Raw genomic sequence first — 23417 nt, forward strand, 5'->3', positions numbered from 1 at the left:
TGGTGCTCTTTAGTAACCAGAGTCTTTGTCTCCTTCCTTAAGTTTGATAAACACTGGGGGGGCGGGGAGGATGTGGGGGGAGGAACCAGCAGGAGGGAAATCTAGGATAGGTCATTTGGTGATAGGGAGCAAGGAAGATTAGGTTTGTTTTCAGAGGGATGTGTACCAAGTGTGCTCTTGCTGGCAGGAGAGCAGGAAGATGATCACTTGCAGGTGTGCACTGGGGGCAGTGACAGCTGAAGAGAACCACAGGTGGGTGGCACAACAAGGTGAGGGCAAGGTCAGAGAAAGAAAGGTAGGACTGGCTTCAGGTGAAAATTGCTCAGGCAGTATTAGTTTCCTGTGTCACCATGTAATTCATGCAGTTGTCCCCCTATCCTCCCTGGGGTCAGGTCAAGCTTACATTCATGTTCCTCCCAAGAAAAAAGACACTAGTAAAGGTTCAATGACTCCATTTGAGGGTTTTTTTTATTGTTATAATTTTTAAACATGCTAAAATCACATAGAGTGGCTATTCCATTTCTGCCCTGACTCCTCAGTGGGACAGGTGAGAACTACAGGGGTCACTTGGCTCCTGTGGTCTCTGGGGATGGCTACAGTTGGGGGTTAGAGGTAGGCAGGTTAGCAAAGCCCCAAGAATCATTTATCTATTACACATTTACCAGCAATAACTTATGGCTCCAGAGATTTCTGTCTTCCTCATTTTTCTTTTCTCTCTAAATCTACCTCAGTCCTCATTTCCCTGCCTATTCCCTCTGGAATGTCTCCCACCTCTGGCCCTTAAGATCTTAGATTGGATGATGAAGGAAACTTTTCCTTGCCCTACCAGTCCCAGTTTTCCTTCCTTGGAACTAGGCTACTCAGCATGCACTAATGTGGGTAAGCTGTTTGATTTAGATCTGCCTAGGGGAAAATGGAGGCTCCATTCCCACTGTGGCTTCGATCATAGGAGGGAGGTGAAGGTGGTGGTGCAGAAGGATCTGAAAAAGAAAGAACATCACCTGAACCGACTGAACAGTGCATGTGCCCTACCCTTAGGCACCCTACTCTGAAGGATTTTCCCTTCCTCTCATATCATTGAGGGCAGTCCTCTCAGCCTCAAGCCTCCAGTTCTTCAACCCTTCAGGGAAATACTAACCCAGAGCCTTAGCTCAAGAAGACACGGGTATACCCTTAGGCAAGTGGCTGCCAACTAAAGCCTTCATCTTCTCTATGTTCCTTTTGCCACTATAGCTGTCATGACTTGAGAGGACTACAGAAAAGAATATATAAAGGTTGAACTTGCCTCAATGAGAGGCTAAAAGGACAAAGGGACAAGACACATGGGAGTCAGGACTATGGAGAAAGGAAGAGAAAGAATCAAGGTGAAGGGCAAGGATAGCCATTCAGGAGCTGGGATCCTTTTTCCTTTTCTGGAATCTCCGGAACTTGCCCTGAATAGCAAGGGCAGCCTTCTCTGTCTCTGGTGCTGTCAGGTCAATGTCAATCTCCTCCTCTTCCTCAGCCTTCTTGGCACTGCCAGCCTTCCCTGGAGACAGTTGGAGACACATTAATAAGTTGATGTGCTCTACTCCAGCTGCTTCCTCTAGGTCCCAAATATAGTGATTAGGGTCCATTTTGTGCTGGACTTTGGGGTCCCCTAATCTTTGCTGGGACTACAAATGCCTGATAATGCTCCTAAAAGTCTGTCAGTATACCTAGATTGAGAATTAGCTATAGTTTGGGAAGCTTTGCTTCTTGGACCGAATGACAACTGCCTTCTATTATGACTTATTCTTAAATCCTACAGTTCAAGTTTCAAAACACACTCACTTTCCCCAGTTTTCCCTCAATTTCTAATGGAGACAGAGACTGGGATTATCTGATGAGTTTCTTCTTGTCACTGTATTACCTTCTCCCATCACTCCAGACCTAGTTTCTAAAATCAAAGAGGAATACTGAAAAGATTACTTCTTAGGAAAAAGTAGAAAGAGGCCTATGGATACAGTAGGTCTAACCTAGTCCTTTGTTTCACTTATCCACATTCTCATTCTTCTGACATCTGACTTTAGGAGCTTCCAGGTTTCCAACCCCAGCTGTCTTCATGTCCCTACCCCAGCTCTACAAACCATCTAGTCTGACACCACTCACCTTTTTCCTCTGGGCCAGATGCCTGGTTCGTTGCTGGGGATGTTTTAGTGTTAAGCTGGAGGAGAAAAAAACAGAATATTAGATATTTATGGAAACATTAAGGTGCCATCCACTTAGACCTCTTAGATACTTGCTCAAACCCTCCTATGACCAGGTGTATTTCTTTAGTCTTTTGAAGAAGTAGGTCTTGAGATCAGGAGCAGAAGAAAAAAATCATCAGAATTCATTCAGTAATTATGTATTGGTGCTAGGGAAATCAAAAAGGACAAAGACAAAGAAACCCTGCTTATTCTAGTGATAGTCAGACAAATAAATAATAAGATGACTATGACGTTAGGTGATGAAAATGCTATAGGAAATGGTAGGGAAGAGAGGGGGTGAGTGTTGGGTGAGATCTGAGGGGCGACACTTTTATTTAGAGTGGTCAGGAAAAGCCTCTCTGAAAGGTGGCAGTTGAGCAAAGACCTAAAGGACAGGGGAGAGTAAAGGTTGTGGATATCTGTGGCAAGAACTTTCAAGGACCCTGGGATGGGAGGCTGATTAACATGTTGAAGACTAGCAAGAGACCAGTGTAGCTGAAGTAGAGAGAAGAAGGAGGAAAGATGGATAGAAATCAAATGAGAGCTAACTAGGGTGCGAGGAGATTATGTAGGATTTTGGAAGTCTTCTTAAGGAGTTTGGCTTTACTACAAGTGATATGGGAAGACAATGGAGACTTGTGATTTACACAAAAGGAGCATGAGAAAGGATGCAGAAAAGCCTATCAGGAGGGTATTGCAAAAAACCAAGCGGAAGATGATGGCAGCTTGAATCAGCCTGGTGTCAGTGAAGCAGCAAGTGGTCATTTTCAAGTTATGACCAATGTGATTTGTTAAAATATATTTTAGGAAGCAGTACTGCAGTTTGAACTCAAAACCTTGGACTTGCCAGGCAGGTGCTCTACCACTTGAGCCATGCCCCCAGCCTCCAGTGTGATTTTTTAACTGGATAAGTGGTATTGTGATAATGAGAGGAGTCAAGGATGACTCCTGAGGAAAGGTATTGGCTTGAGGAATTGAAAAAAATTGAGTTGCCACCTGAGATGGAGAAGACAGAAGAAGGAGTAGGTCTAGGGAGAGAATCAAACTTATGAAAAAGCTCAAGATGTCTATTAATTAGGCAAGACTTTTTTTTTTGGTGGTACCAGTGTTTGAACTCAGGGCCTTGTGCTTGCTAAGCATGTGCTCTACTGCTTGAGCCACTCCACCAGTCCTTTTTTGTGTTGAGTGTTTTCAAGATAGGGTCTCTCTCAAACTATTTGCCTGAGCTGGCCTTAAACCATGATTCTCCTGATCTCTGCCTTCTGAAAAGCCAGGATTTCATTGTGAGTCACTAATGCATAGCTCAAAAGGAAATGTTTTTCTAAGTAATTGTATATTGAAGATGAATTAAAGAAGGGTCTGGGCTATAGCTGTAAACTAGGGAGTTATTAACATAGGGGTGGCATTTAAAGCCATGAGACTGAATGAGATCATGAAGGAGTAAGTTAAGATAGAGAAGAGAATAGGATCAAATCCTGGGATGTTCCAGTGATTACAGTTGCAGAAATGAAGAAAAAAATCAACAAAGATTGCTGAGAATTCAGGTAGGAGAGAAGCCAAGAGATTATAGCAATGTAAAAAACATGTGAAGAAAATATTTCAGGTAGAGACAGTGCTTAATATGTCAAATTCTGTAGTAAGCCAAGTAAAATGAAGACTGAGACTGACCATTGAGGGTGTGTGTGTGTGTGTGTGTGTGTGTGTGTGTGTGTATTGTTTTGTTTTTTTTGTTTTGTCTTTTTTTATTTTTTATGGTACTGGGGTTTGAACTCAGGGCTTTCCACTTGCTCTATAGGTAGACGCTCTACTGTTTGAGTTATATCTGCTGCCTTGCCATTGAGTTTTACCGTGAGTATATCACTGGTGACATTGACAAAAGCTGGTAGCTCATGCCTGTAAGAGCTGATAGTCACAGTGACTAGGAAAGCTGAGATTAGGAGGATCTCAGCCCGAGGCCAGCCCAGACAAATAGTTCATGAGACCCAATCTTCAAAATAACCAGAGCAAAATGGACTGGGGGTGTGACTCAAGCAGTAAGTAGCATGAAGCCCTGAGTTCAAACCTCAGTCCCATAAAAAAAAATGAGATTGGGTAGATATCCAAAATATATTTCTTTGAATCAGGGCAAAGACTAGATTTCTTTGTTTTCTGAGTTGATGGAAAGGTTTTATAGGTTTGGGGGCAGAGGAAAACAGGCTGTGGCATGTTTTTAAAGGATTTCTCTGACCAATGGGTAGAGATTAGACTAGAGAGGACCAAGAGAGAAACCAGGGGAAACAATTAGAGGGGTCTTGAATGGTATAAACAAGATGATGGAGCTTGGACTAGGGAAGTAGTGATGGAAATAATAAAAAGTATTCAGACTTAAGGAAAGTTTCATGGCAAAATAATATAGATCCACTGATAGATTTTTGAGTACAGAGACCTCTAGCAAAGAGGTCTTCTTTAAAGGGAGCAGGAGAATTGGACAGTAGCTAGGGATGAATGTGGGGCCATGGAATGGTGCTTGTTAGGATGGGAGATTTAGTGTATTTGAATGCTGATGGGAATGATTTAGCAGAGAAGGAAAATTTGATGATGCAAGATAGAGGACAATTACCAGAGTGAGGTCTTGAATAGACAAGAGGAACCAGATCTAGTCATAAGTGGAAGGGTTGGCCTCAGATAGGAATATGGACAATTCATTTAAAACATAGGAATGAAGGCTCAGGATAGATGCAAACAAGGTGGTAGATGTAGTAGGAATGTATAAAAGTTCTTTTCTGACTGCTATTTTCTCAATGAAACAAGAAGGGCACTTGTCATCTGAGAGTGAAGAAGGGTTTGAGAAAAGTGGAGAATGAGTGAAATAGTCATCTAAGAAAGTAAGAGAGTGATATCTGGTGAGATATACCAGGATTACCAGACAGAAAGAGCCCTCTTGAGGTTAATGGCCATAGATTTAAAGTGAAACTTGTCAAGATCTTGTCCCTATCTTCCTGGGAAAGTGAGGAGATAAAACAAGTGCCTAAATAATATTTACTGATCATTTATTATGTGCCAAACATTACTCCATTTAATCATCTGAAATCTTTGTGATGTCACCCTATTTTATAGTTGAGGAAACAGGCTTAGAGAGATGTTCCGAATCTTGACCAAGGTCAAATAACATGAGTAGAAAATAGTGGACCTGGCTTTGAAACCCAGGCAGATTGGCTCCTCACTTTCAACCGCCAGGCTGTATTATCTTCATAAGACTAAGTATTGTCAAGTGCTGACACCAAATAGGCTAATGATAACGATTTCTGAATATGAGTGGAAGGCATATGGATGTGCATTAAACTATTCTTTCCATTCTGGTAAATTTTTCTAATAAAAAGTTAGGAAGGCTGGGTGCTGGTGATTGTGTCTATAATCCTAGCTACTCAGGAAATAGAGATCAGGAGGATAGAGGTTTAAAGCCAGTCTGGGTAAATAGTTGTGAGACCCTACTTCAAAAATATTCAACACAAAAAAGGCCTGGCGGAGTAGCTCAAGTAGTAGTGTGCCTGCCTAGCAAATGTGAGGCCCTGAGTTCAAACCCCAATACTATCAAAACCAAAAAAACACCTAAAGAAAATAATTTAAATTTAAAAATAACATTTAAAATTGTTGATGCTGAGTTGGGGGTGGTGGCACACACTTGTAATCCCAGCACTGGGAGCCTGAAGCAGGAGAGTCATAAGTTTGAGACCAACCTGGGCTACATAGTAAGATCCAGTCTCAAGAAACAAAAAGTTAAATAAAATTGCAGATGCAGTATTGTATTTGATATAGGAAAGTGTCTTTTAAAGTAGGTTATAGTTAGGTGTGATGTCACAAGCTGGTAATCCCAGAACTCAGGAGGCTGATGCAGGGGTTGAAGGTCAGCTGGACCCTGTCAAAAAAAAAAAGGGCAGAGGGGAGGTAAAGGAGCATGATGGAGGGGGTGAATCTAACTAAGATATATTGTAAGCACTTTTGTAAATGTCACAATGTACCCCCAGTACAATAAAATATGCTAATAAAAAAAAAAACTCAAGGAACAGGAGAGCAAAAATAAAATAAAATAAAAACAAATATTTTTAGGGTTTATTTTAACAAAATCACAAAAGCAGGTTATAAATTGGTCTGGACTGGGTCATAGCTCAGTGGTACAGTAAGTACTTAGCATAAACAAGACCCTCCGTAGTAGGGCCTTTTTTCAATCCATAGTACCAAAAAAACAAAAACAAAAAACAACCCCGAAACAGCAACAATAACAAAAAAACTGATATGGTCCAATTTTTGTAAAAGATACATATGTGTTTATCTATCTATATACATTTTCATTTAAAAATCTGAGGCCAGAGGTCTTATGGCTCAAGTGATAGAGTACCTGCCTAGCAAAGCCAGGTGTAGTGGTGCTCATCTGTAATCCTAGTACTTGAAAGGCTGAGGCAGGAGAATCTTGAGTTCAAGACTAACCTGGGCTATATATCAAAACCCTGTCTCAAAGAAAATAAAAGGCTCTGAAAGGACATGAGCTAAAGAGTTCCTGAAATCCCATAGAATTCCTGCTAGTCTCTCTTTGAGCATAAGAAAGCTCCTATGAGAGAAAGGGTTATTCCTGAGACTCACAGGAGACTGGCCTGGTCATTATTCTTTCTCTCTGTGATCTTCAATTGTTTTTTATTTTATTCTTCACACATGATCAGTATAATGGCCAGGTAGTTACTGGTGATGTCCATTGCTATGCCATACTGTCATCACAAGTGGTTTGTCCACATTGCAAAAACATGGATTGGATGTAGTGTGCAGTAATAGGACAATAGCCAAGTGTCCAGACAAGAGGGTCATGAATCAAGAGACAAGTTCTATAGTCCCATGATCTCTGACTTCAAACCCTACTCTCTCTAAACCCAACAAATTCATGACTCTTATGGCTTTAAACATTATCCCTCTTTCTGACTCTAAGCCTACTTCACTAATCTATCAACTCTCCCCCCCAGCCCCTTCCCTTTGAAGGAAAATTTAGAAACTCCCATGCTAAATACCTCCCCTCAGGTGACTGTTTCATCAATTTTCCTTCTCATAGCAACTGATGTTGAGAATTCTTTGAGCAAGAATATGTGTCAGGACCCAACCACACAGACTGCCACTTTCCCTTTGCCCTAACAGCTTCTCCCTTCCTCAGCCTCTCCTGGCTCTAGAATGGAACAGCTGTGACCTGGCTCCCCAGGGGTTTCCAACACCTGGGTTTCCAGCATTTGGGTTAAGTTTATGAAAGGTCATAACCTAAGAACAAGGCTCTCCACTGGGGACACCAGAAAAGGGGCCTGTGCTAAACAAAGAAGACCTCTATTACACACAATGCCCTTTGAAAGCTCCCTCACACCTTCTGCTGAAAAGCAGTGTGCTAGAGCTTCTAGCTCCTGCCCCTCCTCCCTCTACTCTCTTTAGCTGGTTTTCAAAATAGCCACCATGGATACTGGATTTCTGGATTTAGTCGTTTGTGACTTGCTTAGGATGGGGGTAGGGACAGTCAGATCTCAAATTGCTGGCTCCCACCCTTTGTGTGCTACTCAGTCCTTCATCGGTCTCTGGCCAATGCTCCTGCTTATTTTTCAGAATCTCAGTAATTTTAGATGAATTGAGGTCCTCTGGTATGTCTATCAACAAACCATCAGCCTCGCCATACTTCAGGTAAGCCAAGTGACGTGGAGGTTCACTCTGGGTGAACCAGAAACTACATGCTCCATATGAGTAGCTCTTGCAAAAACTCATACCTCTGGAGGAGCTATACTAACTCACAGAGCTGTGACAGGTCAGCATTCTCAGCCTCTCTCTTAGCCCCTCATTCTAGGCAGGTATAGATTACAAATCTCTCAGGTGCTCTTCTGCTTTTTTCAATATTGTGTTTTTCTGACCAGAAACAATAACAGTAAAATGGTTTATCGATTCATTCCTTCTCCTTATAAGACCCAACTAGGGGAATGGAGAGAAATGAAGAACTCAGAATGCCAGCTTGCTCTATTTTATTACTAATCACATATGGAATATTATGTGCCAGTCACTTTTCTATGCACACTGAAAACATTAACACATTGACACATTTTAGAAGCCCTCTAAAATAGGTATTATTTTTATTTTGCAGATCAGGATACTAAAGTCAAGAGATTTGTTTTTTTTGCCTGTGGTCGCAGGGCTAAAATGTTAAAAACCAGAATTTGAAGCCAGGCAGTGTAGCTCTAGAGGCCTGGCTCTTGAACATTATGCTGTTCTATCTCCTAATCTCCAACTGAAAGTGTGCACGCACGTGTGTGTGTGTGTGTGTGTGTGTGTGTGAGTGTGTACTTGAGGAAGATGTTCAATGCAAGAGTTCTTCCACACAGCAGAGCAGAGCCCAGGCAAAAAGGAAAGTCTTAAGACTCATAATTTCATTCCTTTCCCACAGTCAGGCAACTGAATCCAAGGCCAGCCTCTCAATCTCCAGTCCTCAACACTTTCTTCATGTACACTCCACGGGGAATATAGGGAACAGATCCTGCCCTTCCTGCATGGAGCAATCTTACATATTGTGTAAGGACTTGATCCCAGACCATGTGCACCTACTCAGATTCCTGCTCTTCCACTTGATCTACCACATTGATTCTGGCTTTCACTCTGGTGCTTCCTCTGTAGACCTCCTGGCACACACAGCCTCACCCTTGATGGTCAATATAGCCTGAGGGTTCTTCAGCCACAGGGTCAGGTCCTAGTCCTTTGGAGTCTGTGCAGTATCAATGCCACTGACCTCCATTTCAAATGACCACCTTGATTATATTCAAGTCCATTATTCTAAGTTTCTAGTTTACTTTGTTCAGTTCAGCTTCATTGCTCACACAGGACTAAATGTTTCTCTCACTTTTCAATACACACCAAATACGAATTAGCAGCTAACTGTAAGGACTATCAACTCATGCCTCTCTCTCGAGGGCCCCAGTTTCTTTGTTTGGCTACCTTGCTGTATTCCTTTCCTTCTCACCTCTGGGCCTGATGTACACCAATGTTCCATTCTATCATCCTGGCAGTAGTTCCAATTCCCCTTGCATACTCTTTTGTTTCCTCTGCAGCTCAAGGTTGTGGACTCTCCCCTCCCATGGGGAAGGAGGAGGAGGAATACCCTGGCTTAGGGATCCTAGCTTTAGACTATGAGATTGCAAATGGGAACACGACACAGCAAAGTCCCCAGTTCTCCAAGAGCATCTACTGGTATAGTTTCTCCCACTTTCTATACAGCGAGGCACCTTACATTTGCCCTGACCACCTCCTCCCTGGTCATTTATCAGCATTCAAATGCGGTCTTGTCCTTCCATCTGGGCTCTACAGTCTATCTCCTTTCTCGCTTTTTTTTTTTTTTGCAGTACAGGGTTTGAACTCAGGGCTTCACACTTGCTAAGCAGGCACTCTGCCACTTAAGCCATGCCCACAGCCATTTTTTGTGATGAGTATTTTCAAGATTGGGCCAGGGCTGGCCTTGAACCAAGATCCTCCTGATCTCTGCCTCCTCTGTAATCTCTGATTACAGGCAAGAGCCACGGGCTCCGGGCTACACCTTCCACAAGTACTATTAGAATGAAAAGAAGCAGGGCAGGTCAAGGATCAAGTTTTGAGAAACAGTAATAGTAAAAAGTTAGGGAAACATCTTTAAAAAAATAGCACTGGACTAATCGGACAGGTATATGCAAAACAAAACAAAACAAAACAAAAAAAAAGCCCCACCTCAATCTGTATCTGGTAGCTTATACAACTCAAAATGAGTATAAAACCTAAAATTTTAGAATAAAACAGTGGGAAAAAAAACCTTTGCAACCTTGGGGTAGGAAAAAATTCTTACATGCACCATGCCTGGCTCAAAAAACCAAAAATCGTATGTTCTCCCTCATATGTGGACATTAGATCAAGGGCAAACACAACAAGGGGATTGGACTATGAGCACATGATAAAAGCGAAAGCACACAAGGAAGGGGTGAGGATAGGTAAGACACCTAAAAATCTAGCTAGCATTTGTTGCCCTTAATGCAGAGAAACTAAAGCAGATACCTTAAAGCAACTGAGGCCAATAGGAAAAGGGGAACCAGGAACTAGAGAAAAGGTTAGATCAAAAAGAATTAACCTAGAAGGTAACACCCACGCACAGGAAATCAATGTGAGTCAATGCCCTGTATAGCTATCCTTATCTCAACCAGCAAAACCCCTTGTTCCTTCCTATTATTGCTTATACTCTCTCTACAACAAAATTAGAGATAAGGGCAAAATAGTTTCTGCTGGGTATTGAGGGGGGGGAGCGGGAGGGGGCGGAGTGGGTGGTAAGGGAGGGGGTGGGGGCAGGGGGGGAGAAATGAACCAAGCCTTGTATGCACATATGAATAATAAAAGAAAAATGAAAAAAAAAAAAAATAAATAAAAAATAAAATAAAATAAAATCAGTAAAGCTAGGGCCACGGCTCGAGTAGTAGAATGCCTGCCTACAGAACACAAGGCCCTGAGTTCAAGCCTCAATACTACATATGTATGGATTGGTAATTGATAATCAGTGAAACTGTAACTCTAGTAAAAACCATGTTCTTGTGAGAAGCAAAATAAAAGAAACAAATTAACTAAAAAAAAAAAAAAAAGGACAACACATAAAAAATTATAAATTGAAAAGTTAAGATGTACTCTTTGGAAGGCATTCCTAAGAGAATGAAGGGACAAGCTATAGACAAGAAGATGATATTTACAAATCACATACCTGATAAAGAATTTGTATCCAGAAAAAAATTTTGAGGAAACTTTTAAATCTCTATAATAAAAATACAATTTTGGGGGCTGGTACAAGCACCTGAGTTCAACCCCCAGCACCACCAATAATTTATATATAATTTTTTAAATGGATAAAATATTTGAACAGACACTTCACCAAAGAAGACATACCTTTCTGGTCACTTGGCCCAACATGTAAGGGTTGCAGGGTATCAAGTTTTGGAATGGGGCTTTTTCTGCTCTCTCCTTTTGAATGATTTTATCTGTAGTGCTACTTTAGTTATCATTTATTCCAGCACTGTCCAACAGAACAGGATTGGCGAACTATAGCTCACAGGTCAAACCTTCTCTGCATCCTATTTTTGTAAATGAAATTTCACTGGAACACATTTGTTCCATACCCATTTGTTTACATATTATATGTGGCTGCTTTGGCTTTACAGTAACAGAATTGAGATCACAGGCTCACAAAACCAAAGTGTTTTTTATTTGGCCTATTACAGAAGTTTGCATTCCTTTATAATATAACTTTCCACAATGATAAAAATATTTTATATGGTATCCACCAAGCACCTGTGGCTATTATGTACTTTGAAATGTATTTAGTACAACTGAGGAATAAGATTTTTAATTTTTGCTTTAACTAATTAAACTTCTAAATTAAATTTTAACTTAAATAGCTACATGTGGCTAGTAGCTACCATGGTGAACAGCACAGAGTGCCATTTCTATCCCAGATCCCCACTTCAAACTTTTGCAGCACTGGGATTTGAACACAGGGCCTCACATTTGCTAGGCAGGTGCTTTACTGCCTAAGCCACTCTGCCAGTCACTTGGATGTTTTGCAGGGACCTCAAACTCCATATGCCTCAAACTCAATACTTAATCTCACCTACCCAATCTAGTCTTCTGCAAGTATTCTCTATTTCACCCAGTTACACAAAACAGAAATCTAAAAAGTTTGTTTTTGTTGTTGTTGTTTTGGGTTTTTTTGGTGGTACTGGGGTTTGTACTCAAGATGTTGCACTTCAAACACTCTACCACTTGAGCCATGCCCATGGCCAGTTTTGCTTTAGTTTGTTTTTTCAGGTAGGGTCTTGCACTTTTGCCCAGGCCAGACTACAATTGCCTCCCGAGTAGCTGGGATCACAGGTGTGTGCTACCACTCGCTGCCCTAGAAAGTATTCTTGACATGTCTCTTGTTCATATTGAATAACAAATTCAATAGTAAATCCTGTTAATTAATTCCTAAATATCTCTTAATCCATTCATTTATCTCCACTGCTACCATGCTGAATTAGTCCATTCAGGCTACTTCATCAAAAATTACATAAACCAGGTGGCTTTATAATCAATTGAAGTTTATTTCTCACAGATCTGAACAAGCCCAAGATCTTGGGAAGACCCTAGATTAAGATGCTGGCAGATTTGGTGTGTAGTGAAGACCCATTTTCTGTTCATAGATGGCTGTCTTTTGCTATAGTCCTACAAAGTAGAAGGGCAGAGGAATTTCTCTGAGGTCTTCTTTATAAGAGCACTGATCTCATTCGTGAGGGCTCTGCCCTAATGATCTAATCATTTCCTTCTAAAGGCACCTCCTAAAAGTACCACCTTGGGGATTAAGGACTTCAATATGCAAATTTTAGGGGGCACACATATTCAGATCATCACTCATCCTAGCTCAGTTATGCCTTAACATGGATCACTGGAATAGCCCAAGAGATGATTGATGTTCTTAGGATAAAGAACAAAATGCTTAACATGGTCTAAAGGGCCCTACACTATGCAGCTCTGATTGGCTCAGTAAGCTCACCTCTGGAACATCCCATGCACCTTCCCATCTCAGGGCCTTGGCATGGCTCTCTTATTCCCACCTCCCTTTTAGCTAGTTAATTCCCACTTATCCTTCACATGTGACTTACACTAGTATTTTCTTTGCTAACTCATCTAAATTTCTGACATCAAAATTGTTTTCAGATGATTGAGGGCCTCCATTCTATAGCTAGTTCCGAGGTTGAGGAAAAGGGTAACAGAAGCCAGGTCTTTGCTTTTCCTCACTTCAGCACATGCACCTGAAAAAGAGCTGAGGATGAAGGGAAGGCCTTCTCGTGAAGTCTATTTCATATTATCTGCGCCACAGAACTGTGCATTTGTCTCATCTCTCCTTCCCCACCTGCAGTACCCTCTCCATTTCATTTCCTTGAAAGCACAATCCATAGATCCCATTTATTTGTGTATTACCTATAAAAACTGCAACCTGTGTGGTAAGTACTCCACAGATAATTTGTCTAAATGAATTAAAACTTCCTCAGGCTTCATTCCTGGAAGCATACTGAGTAGAGACAGACAGGTTAGGGTTTATACCCTGGATCTGCATAGACTATCTATTCAAATTCCAATTCTGGCCAGGAGTGGTGGTACATACCTGTAATCTCAGCACTTGTGAGGCTAAGGCAGAGGATTACGAGTTCAAGGCAAGCCTGGGCTACATAGCAAGACCCCCTGTCTCAAAACGAACACCAAAAGAACAAAGTAGGGCAGAAGGTGTGGCTCAAGTGGTAGAGTGCCTGCCTAGCAAACATGAAGCCTTGAGTTCAAACCTCAGTACCACCTTTAAAAAAATGAAAAGAACAAACCAACAGCCTGGTGCCATGGTTCATGCTTGTAATCCTAGCTACTCAGGAGGACTGAAGTTCGAAGTCAGTCTGAGACAAATAGTTTAAGAGACCCTATCTCAAAAAACCCAATACAAAACAGGGCTGGTGGAGCGGCTCAAGTGGTGGGGTGCTTGCCTAGCAAGCGTGAGGCCCTGAGTTCAAGCCTCAGCACCACCACAACAACAAAAAAGAACCAAGCAACTATCTTCCCCCTTACACACACACACACACACACACACACACACACACACACACACACTCAAAAAAAAAAAATCTAGCTCTGCTACTCCTATCTGTGTGACATTGGGCAAATTACTTACCCTTGCTGTGCTCAGATCATTCAGCTACAGAAAACATGAAATCTATCTTGGAAAATGAAAGAGATATATAAAGAGAAAATCCACATAAAATGCCTAGCATATATTAAAATAAATAGTTGTTATTCAGAAAAGACAAAGAAGAGCAACAAAAAATAAATAGTTGTTATTCTGAAGTAATATAACCCTAGGTTGAATACAAGAATAGGTCTAGGTTGTTGAGTGCTAGTGGCTCACATCTGTAATCCTAGCTACTTGGGAAGTTGAGATTGGGAGGATAGCAGTTTGAGGCCAGCCCAGGCAAACAGTTCACAAGACCCCATCTCCAAATAACAAGAGCAAAATGGCTGGAGATGTGGCTCAAGCAGCAGGCACTCACTGATTTGTGAGTGCCTGCTTTGCAAGCTTGAAGCCCTGAGTTCAAAGCCCAACAAAAGGAGGAGGAGGGGGAGAAAAAAGGGGAAGGGGGAGGAAAAGAAGAAGGAGAATAGGTCTAGGTCAAGTTCCTGGGGTACTGCATGGAATCAAATAGTGAAGTGACCACAGAGTAAAGCTTCACTAAGTGGAATGGAAGGGGGAGAGGATACCTAGGATTACCCTAGGAGCTGTTGGGGCTTGTTCTGCCACCATAGGAACTCATAAATTATCTTTTACTAAAAATCCATACTGGAAATAACAATCTCCCTTTCTTTCCAATGTCTGTCAAAAATGCTGAGAATGGCTCTATACCTCTGAGAGCTCTTAGACACCCTGTCTCACTTTTCTTCTTTTTAGTTATAGAAGACAGAAAGAGATTAATGGTCAGAGCAAATATATCATATCTCCATGATCTAGTCCTTTTTTGTATCACAAAGATGACTATGTAAGTCTCTTCCTCACCTCCGGTACTGTGTTGGCAACACACCTAATGACAATCCAAGTAGTAGTGACTTAAGTGCTCTTTCCCTGCTGTCACTGTTGGAGAATAGGTACCCTATAACTCTAGGCAGATTCGCCCTGCCCCCTTCTCCAGCTGCATTTCTTTCTTTCTTTGTCACCTTCCTCTTTAATGGTGTTACCACAGTAACCATTGTCACCAGAAAAAAGAAGATAGTGTCAACCCCCTCTGCTCAAGCAGGAGTTAGAATCAAGTTTAGGAAGGGTAAGCTATTGAGCTTTCCCACACTCTTCAGACCACTGGGCTCTTTAAGAGGAATCAGAGGTGGTTAACAGTGGCAATAAACAGGAACAAGGATCACTTCATTGTACCTGGGTCACCCACACATGCATGGCATGGCTTGGATGCTGTGCAGAGGAAATCACAGATATATATCAGGTACTGTCAGAATCACTTAGTTTAGATGAATAGGAACTCAGAATCCTGTTCTACAGACCAGGGCAGGGAAACCAGAAGACTTGAATCCCAAAAATTCTAAATATAAGCCTCAAACAAAGGACCCCCTTCTTGCCTTTATGTTGCAGTAAATCCTAGGCTTCATAAGCCCCCTGCTTGCTGTAGAGGTGCAGGGAGGAAAGGGAGCAGGAGTTAGTGGATAGTGCTTCCAAGGGTGACAAACAGGCTCTGTCCCTCCCTCCCCTCCTTCCCCCTGCCCTTCTATTCCTGCTGACATCTTCTTTCCCAGTGTTAATGAAGGTCACTGCTGAAGGACCTTACAGAGGCTGCTGGGATCCCTGTGCCCCTATGAGGACCCTGGATTGCTGTTTTTGGAGCACTGTTGGAACCGTTTCAACTTTCAGTGCAGCAACCAGCTGCAGTTCTCAAACAGCTTCAGAAAGACTTGCTCAAGGTCACCCTGAAGATAAGAACAGAAAAAGAACTAAGAGTCCTTATTCCAGGTTCTGCATACGCACATTCTCCTCCTAACATATGGAATATAACCCAGATACCCTATATTTCAGATGCCTCCTACAACAAGAGTGGAACCTAAACAGCCCTAGCTCCCAAGCCCCCTGGTTTGCCCTCTCTGTTAGCCACCATCCCTGTTTCCTGGAATAGCAGTATCCCCCACTGGAGTCAGAGGCAGAATTCCTTGCCCATGCCAGCTCATGGTATGCAGTGAGTCAACAAACCCAGCCCATTCCCTCGAGCATGGGCTGCCACAGTTTAATGAGTGGTTATTTGTGGTACTCTGCACACACTTGGAGCTGTGCCTTTACCCCATACTGGGGACTGGGGGTGGGGGAGAGAGAGTAGTGCCAAAGCCTCATCTATTACTATAATCTTCAACGTGCATCCCACCCATGGTGTTAATGTCCTAAAATAAACGCATTAATCTCCCCCACAGCCTACAAAGCAAACACTCAGCTGGAGGGCTTTGTGTGGGAGGGAGGCAGCACCAAGAAGACAGAATGTAAATGGCACCTCTTTTCTCTGGTTGGGAGTTGGGAAACCTAGGCAGGCATGCCTTCTGGAGTCATGGAGGGAAGTAAAAATCAGGCTTCAGTGGGCTGGATGGAGAAGAGAATGTGACAAAGTCTAGGTTTCTAGGCAGTCTTCCATAGGCACCACGAGGGGATTCAGATCTCTTCCAAAAAGTGATTTTGAATCTGCTTCTGACTTAGTTTCCTTTTTTCCCCCTTGTGCTGGTGGTTGAACCCAAGGGCTTCTACATGTTAGGCAAGTGCTCTATCCCTGAGCTATATTTTCAACCCCTTAGCTGACTCCGACAGCTAAAATAATTCTGGAGCAAGTAAAGCCATTTTGAGCAGCTAGTCTGCAGTATGGATTTGTATTGATTAGTTAGGATTCTGAAATCCCAATAAGTTTTCATCACTTACCTTGCCAGGCTATTACATTCTTCTTTCATCTTTTTCTTTCCTTTTGCCTCCCAAACTCTTTGTGTGGAAGTTAATCGGCCAAATGAAGGAAAACTAAATATCCAGAACCTGTTTGGTCATCAGGTATACCAATGTTATACAGATTCTTGCTTTCTTCCATTGGGTCCTCCTTATAATTCAGTGGTAGAACACTTGCCTACCATGCACAAGGCCCTGATTTCAATTCCTGGCACCACCAGAAGAAAAAAATAAATTTAAAAGATTTGTTCTCATAGTAGTATTCTGGAATTCAGAAAGCAAACATCTTCTCTTCCTTGATGCTCTACAATTTGGGAATTGATATGGACATAGAAACTGGGCCTCCAGACTTCCCCTTTCCTTCACACCTGTCAGCTTACCTACTCTACTCCAGCATATTCAATGTACCCATTTTCAAGGTGAGTAGACATCCTCAAGAAGGATAGTATCTGCTCTGCCTAATATTCTACCAACATGTTCCCTACTGATAAATATTATCTGATTTAGGTCTCTCATCTCTCTCTACCTTCTTGCTCAGCACTTATTAATTCATGCTGCTTGTATTTCTTTTAGAAAGTATGTGATATATTCATTAAAAGTTGCATGGCGGTATATGCCTGTAATCCCTGTTACTCAGGAGGTGAATGCAGGAGGATCACAAGTTTAAGGCTAGCTGGGCAACTTAGTGAGAATGTCTCAAAAAGATTTAAAAGGGCATACAATGTAGCTTAGTGATAGAATGTTTAGTATATCAAAGCCCTGGGTTCAATCCCCAGTACCACAAAAAAAGTTGCATGTAAATCAAATTACTCTATAGTCCCTGGGAGAGCAAGTTGAAGAGGTCCTAAGAAAGGTTCTTGTGGGATGAGCAGTTAGCAGTACTGTGCTGTAATGTTGTTCTTAGTACTACGTAAACTTAGATAAGTTTTGCACCTTAGTTTCTCCATCTGTAAAATGAGAACGTTGAAACAGGTGATCTTTAGGACCCTTCACCAAATCTAAAATTATATCACTAGAATGTTTTGATATTTTATTTTGAGGTTATCCTGAGGGAAGATATACATTTCTTCCTATCTTGAAGAAATCTTACAAACTAAGTATATTTTTCCATGACAGTCTAGACTTATGAAAGATTGTTTGGAAATAAAGAAAAAGTAGAAAGAAAATAAAGGGAGGCATTCATAGCATCACTACCTTGAAGAGACAACTGTTGATGTAACTTCACACCAGCAGCTCATTGTCCATCATTCCTATCCATTAAGACTGTCCACAAGTAGACATGAAAGATGTGAAATTGGACTCCAGTCATATTACTTACAGTCGCCTGCCCCACACAACTGCCACTTGAGAGAAAGAGTCATCTATTTTCCCAGGTCACAGGATGACAAAGTCATCTACTTTCTACCAACCATAAGTTCCTGCTCAAGCAACTAAAGCCAATTACTAAATGGGTGACAAGAAAGCAATGGACAAGCTTGAGAACCAAGTTCTGGTTTCCCTACTTTGGAAGACAGCTATTTGTGGAGATAGAACTCATTCCAATAACAAGTAGCTAGCCCTTCTATGTTGTATGTCCTATATAACAACAACAACAATAATAATAAAATATCAATGAAAGAGAGAGAAACTTGGATTTTCTCCAAGTCTCTACCAACTTCCCTAACAACCAGCTCACAGAAGACATAACAGAATTGTATCACTCTGAGTGAACCTCCATTGTGAGGAAGGTTGCAGATAAAGACAGATGGGCAAAGGAAAGAAAATCTGATCCTGAAAGTAAGATATTCCATTCCCACTAGGTACGAAGCAGAGTAATAAAGGAATGAGCACCAGTTTTAAGATCTCCCCTGATAATCTAGTTGATCTGTCCTTACTCCAGCCCTTACAAGCCAAAGCTCAGGACAGACATCACAAGGACTGTCAACAATAATCCATGACTCCCATTTCAGCAGAATGACTGCTGACCAAAGGATTTCTCTAACTAGATTCCTCATAGAAAGAGAAATGTCAACAGAATCGCAGAAGAATCTGGTTCTGCTTTAAGCAGCCAGAAAATGTTGTATGAAAAGGAACTATAGGAAAGCGCCTCAGAGACTGAGTACATCTCCCATTCTCATCCTTCACTGAAATTAGGTGCAAGTTACTAAACTATAAGAAACAGACTGTGATTCACAGCAATCAAGTCCTGCATTCCAGCTATGAATGCAGACAAGCCAGGGATGAGTCCCTGCAGATTCTCTGTGCCCGAGCACACACGTACTCACAGGAAAATGCTCTGCTGCAGTACTGAGTGACAGCAAAGAGCCACCAAGGCAAAGCAGAGCTACAGAACCTCCCCTGCAGTCCCACCAGAAACACTGTTAATTGTGTTAATTGTTCTAGGTCTGGAGCCCCACATTCCCCCCACCCCCCACCCCACTGGTTTTTGTTCTTCGGTTGAAATGGGAATCTCTTAAAGACATCCTGAATTCTCTCATTTCATACAGTTTCTCTGAAGCAAGAAAATAAGCAGGTGGGGAAGGTGAAACTTACATAAGACTGGAGATACACAGGGCTTTCCTAGCCTGAGCAAATCAGCCTGAAGGAGACCCATGGGAATGGACTGAGAGAAATGAAGCAGTTTGGTGTCTCTAGAGTTCCAGAGCTCTGGGCAACACTTCCGCTTTTATGATAGTTTTTATAAGAGGAAGAAAACAGGCTGGGTCTTGGCCTCTAGAGAAGCAGAAACCCTTAGGGGATCTGGTTCAGAAACAGCTGGTTTCTGTGTACATCCAGGTGGCTGCTTCTGGATATTATAGATACCCACCCCCAAAACCAGGCTTGGCTCAATGTTAGGAGGCACCTTCAGTGGCTAAATTGCTAATTAGAACCTGTTTGTTCTGACAGTCTAGGAGACTGGGTAGTCTTGCATACACTGAGTTAGTCCCATCCAGGGATCCTACTCTCCTCACTCTACTGAGCCCCTCTTGAGGCTAGACAAATTCAGCTGCTGTCAAGAGGGGCCCCAAGACTTGACATCCCCCAGCAAGCTTCAGATTATTTTCCATGCCCTGATACAGCTTTGTCACTCCATCAAATAGCACTCTAAAAGTTAGCTCATGTGGTGTGTCCTATAGAGTGGCTATGCACTTCTCCCCCAAAGCATAGCCTAATCACAAATCTTCATGTTGGCAGAGCCTTGGGGATAAAGTCCCAGGGACGGCTTGGATTAAAACTCTTAGATTTAGAAACACAAGGGCAGAGAGGAGTGGTTAGAACCCTGGACCTCAGTGAGAAGAGGGAAAGAAAAAAAAAAACAAACCTCTCTTCTCATGTTAGAGCTGAAAAAAGCAAGAAGAGAGAAGTTTGATCCATTTTCTTTTTCTTTCTGAAACATTGCCATGGTCATAGTCACAACCAGCAGAGAGACTGGAAATCACTTTGTTTCTTCTGTCATCAGACTAGCTGAATTTTCCAGGATAAACTTAGTGGACATGGCAACAAAGACAACAGAGCAGCTGGCACTAATTGATTCCCTAGGTGACAATTTTGGTAGGAGCCAGCAGAATCCTGCTGAAAATCTTCATCTTCAGTATATAATCTGGGATCCAGGCTCCAGGGACTTTTTTTCTCCCAGTAATGGGGATGGAACCCAGGGCCTTGCACATGCAAGCAAGTGCTCTTACACTGAGCTACATCCCCAGCTGTCCTTGGGAATTCTTGGACTAGTTTTCTGTAATACTCTGACTGGAAATACACACACCCCACAACCCATGTGTACACACACACACACACACACACACACACATACACACAGATAATAGCTAACATAGATTGAGTGCCAGGTACTGTTCAAAGTATTTTTGCTTATTTCATTTAATCTCATTTAATCATTAGAACAATCAGTATTATCCCCATTTTACGATGGAAAGCTGAAGCACGGAAAGGTTTTGTGATTTTCCTAAGGCCACATGGCTAGTAAGTAGTGGAGCTGGGGTCTCGGTGTAGCTGAGAAGCTGTACTGGACACAAGGGCCTACCCAGGAAAAGGGCTGCAGAGGTCAAGGTTGTGATGCCACTGTCCAGACCCACTTCACTTGGTGAAAGAGACATGAGGCTGTGCCTACATATGCGATTATAAATACAGTCAGACATTAGGTGAGGTCTTCCCAAAGTCTCTGCTTTGACCACCACCATGGACAGTGTTCTTTGAAAGGAATAAATCAGTTAAAGGACTGGCTCTGGCTCCAATGAACACCACGCAGCCTGCCGAAGACTTAGATGTGAAAAAGCATGGCAAAGAGAGGGCTAGTCCAACGGGTCCTCCCCTCAGGAGCTGGACATACCTCTAGGACTGGCTTGTGAATATCAAAACTGGTCCCTCCAATGTTCCTGACTGAATGAAAGGTGCCATCTTCCTGAAAGAGAACGTGACCATCCCTGGGAGCCAGGGGATGGAGTTCTTTTTGGTTGCTATCTGAGGAGTGCAAGAGCAATAGAACTCTAGGAGAAGGAGGAAAGAAGCCAGGTGAGGGGAGTGAGGGAAGCCAGAATGACCTCAGAGGATAAGACAGAGCGGAGGGCAGCACCTCGAGGAGATTGCTTGCCATCTGACAGCGCACTCTCCTCCTTCTACAGTCGATTCCAGTCACCCTCCCAAAGCATCATCCACAGTTTGGAGACTTAAAGCACACCCCCCTCCCCTTTCCAATCTCTTCACAGTTCCGGGAGATGGGAGCTTTCCCAGAGGGGCAGTGGGCGCCCCCATCCTGAGACTCTCCGAGGTGCCGCGCTCTCCCTCGCCTCCCTGGGACCACAAACCGCAGCCTCCTCCCCGCCACAGCCCTCACCGGAGCGCTGGGGACCGAAGCGCCCAGCTCACCTCGCTCATCGCGGCAGCCGGACCGGGGCGCGGGGCGCGGGGCGCGGCACGCGCAGGTGATGCGAGGGGCCCCTTGGGGATGCGTGGACCACGGCCGAGAGTTGCCGGGCTCTCAGGCAAACGCCGGGACTGACGGGGAGCAGAGAGTTAGGGCAGACAACCGCTGCTTCAGTGCCTGCACTAGGCGCCTTCAGCTTTCAGATCGCTGCCAGGGGTCCCCTCGCGACCCTGTCCTGTCAAAGCCGCTCAGCGTACTTTCACCAGCTCCACCTTTTATAATCAGCTCCGGTACCCGCCTCCAGTCCAACCAATAGAAACCGCTCCTACCGCAGAGTGACAGCCCGTTACATCCAATGGTGGCAGGCTCGGAGATCTGCTGCATTTCCAAACTAGGATAAGACAGACAGAGCGGGAAGGAGGGGGAATTCGTAGGGGGAATGAGAGGACAGAAAATGAAGTAGGAAAAGCAATAAAGCAAAGGGGCAAAGAAGTAGTACACGAAGCAGGGGCAGAGGGAAGGAAGGAATGTAAGTTTGAAAAAAGGAAGAGAAAAGAGCTGGGAGGAAGTCAAGAAGGTAAGCGGGAACAAGAACCAGTGAATGAAAGACAAGAGGTGGCAGATTAAGATTTATAGTAGTTGGGGATATAACTGAATGGTAGACCGCTTGCCTAACAAGCAGGAGGCCCTAGATTTAGTAGTAGGTTAACAGTTTGAATAGACAACCGCATAAGAGGGGGAGGAAGTGAGGGAGAAAGCGGAGGGGAGGAGGAGAGGGGAAAAGAAGGAGACTGAGACTGGAGCAAATGAACACTGCTCTATGCCAAAGAATTGGAAAACTGAAGGGCCTATTTGAGTTTGAAGATCATAGATCTTAGGAGTTGGAAGACATTTTAGAATCCCTCAAATCCTACCTCCCACACAAGGGAAAACTAATCCAAAACACCTCTCCAAATGATGATCCTCCAGGGTCCAATTGAACAGGTAATAAGCCACCCCTCCAAGTTAATTTACAATTGCATTTTCATTTAGACTAATAACGTACCCGCTGCGTCATGTGCCTGTGCAATGGCTGTGAAACTATTTAAAAAAAAAAAAAAGCCAGACATGGTGAGGAACATCTGTAATCTCAGCTACTGGGGAGGCACAGATAGGAGCATGGACGTTCAAAGCCAGCCTTGGGGAAAAGTTAGTGAGAGCCTGTATCCGAAACAAGCTGGACATTTGGTTCACACTGCAATGTCAGGTACTCGAAAGGTTGGAGGTAGGAGAATCACAGTCTGAGGCCCAAGGAAAAGTGCAAGACCTTGTCTGAAAAACAAACTAAAAAGCAAAAAGAACTGGGGGCATGGCTCAAGGGGTAGACAAAACAAAACAAAAACCTTGTACCTATCATTGCCACCAAAATATGCAAATCTTATCTTCTAGAGGCTAGCTTGTTTTTTCTACAATTCAGATAGCAACCCATCATTTGGTGAACCACCCAAACTAGCCAAGTGGGGTTCACAAGGGTCATGGGAGCATATGTGGAAAATGAAGCTTACAGTCCAATCTACATAATTTCCCAAAAAAGTGGGACTTTACTAAATAATTACTATGTTATATAGTTCTTAAGAGTAAAGGGAATAAGGTAAATGAAGAGGGTAAAGGAGGATGAATACAGTCGATGTACTTTCTATACATGTATGAATATGGAACACTGAAACCTATTGAAGTAATTTTAAGAAGGAGAGTGAGAGAAAATGGAGAATAATGGAGGGGATAAACCAAACCGGGGTACAATATGTGTATATATAGAAATGTCACAATGAAACCC

At 42.8% G+C, this 23417-nt stretch overlaps 2 protein-coding genes across 5 annotated transcripts in view; one reads left to right on the forward strand and one right to left on the reverse strand.

Moving 5' to 3' along the window:
* Apoa2 (apolipoprotein A2) overlaps positions 1 to 23417 on the forward strand; it is a 450260-nt gene that overhangs the window by 404316 nt on the left and 22527 nt on the right. The gene's annotated exons all lie outside the window — the stretch shown is intronic.
* Positions 451 to 21873, reverse strand: Pcp4l1 (Purkinje cell protein 4 like 1). Of its 4 annotated transcripts, none has more exons than XM_020174329.2 (4): positions 21604 to 21873; positions 2131 to 2185; positions 1433 to 1528; positions 451 to 980 (listed from the first exon to the last, which is right to left on the reverse strand). In XM_020174329.2, the coding sequence occupies exons 1-4, from the start codon at positions 21610 to 21612 to the stop codon at positions 904 to 906; spliced, it is 237 nt and encodes a 78-aa protein (XP_020029918.2). In that variant the 5' UTR covers positions 21613 to 21873; the 3' UTR covers positions 451 to 903. The 4 variants fall into 4 exon arrangements, with proteins under 4 accessions (XP_020029918.2, XP_073903751.1, XP_073903753.1 ...); XM_074047650.1 differs by lacking the exon at positions 21604 to 21873 and adding an exon at positions 21068 to 21578; XM_074047652.1 differs by lacking the exon at positions 21604 to 21873 and adding an exon at positions 15396 to 16674.

This window comes from Castor canadensis, chromosome 11, assembly GCF_047511655.1.
Source record: "Castor canadensis chromosome 11, mCasCan1.hap1v2, whole genome shotgun sequence".
NCBI classification, from domain to species: domain Eukaryota; kingdom Metazoa; phylum Chordata; class Mammalia; order Rodentia; family Castoridae; genus Castor; species Castor canadensis.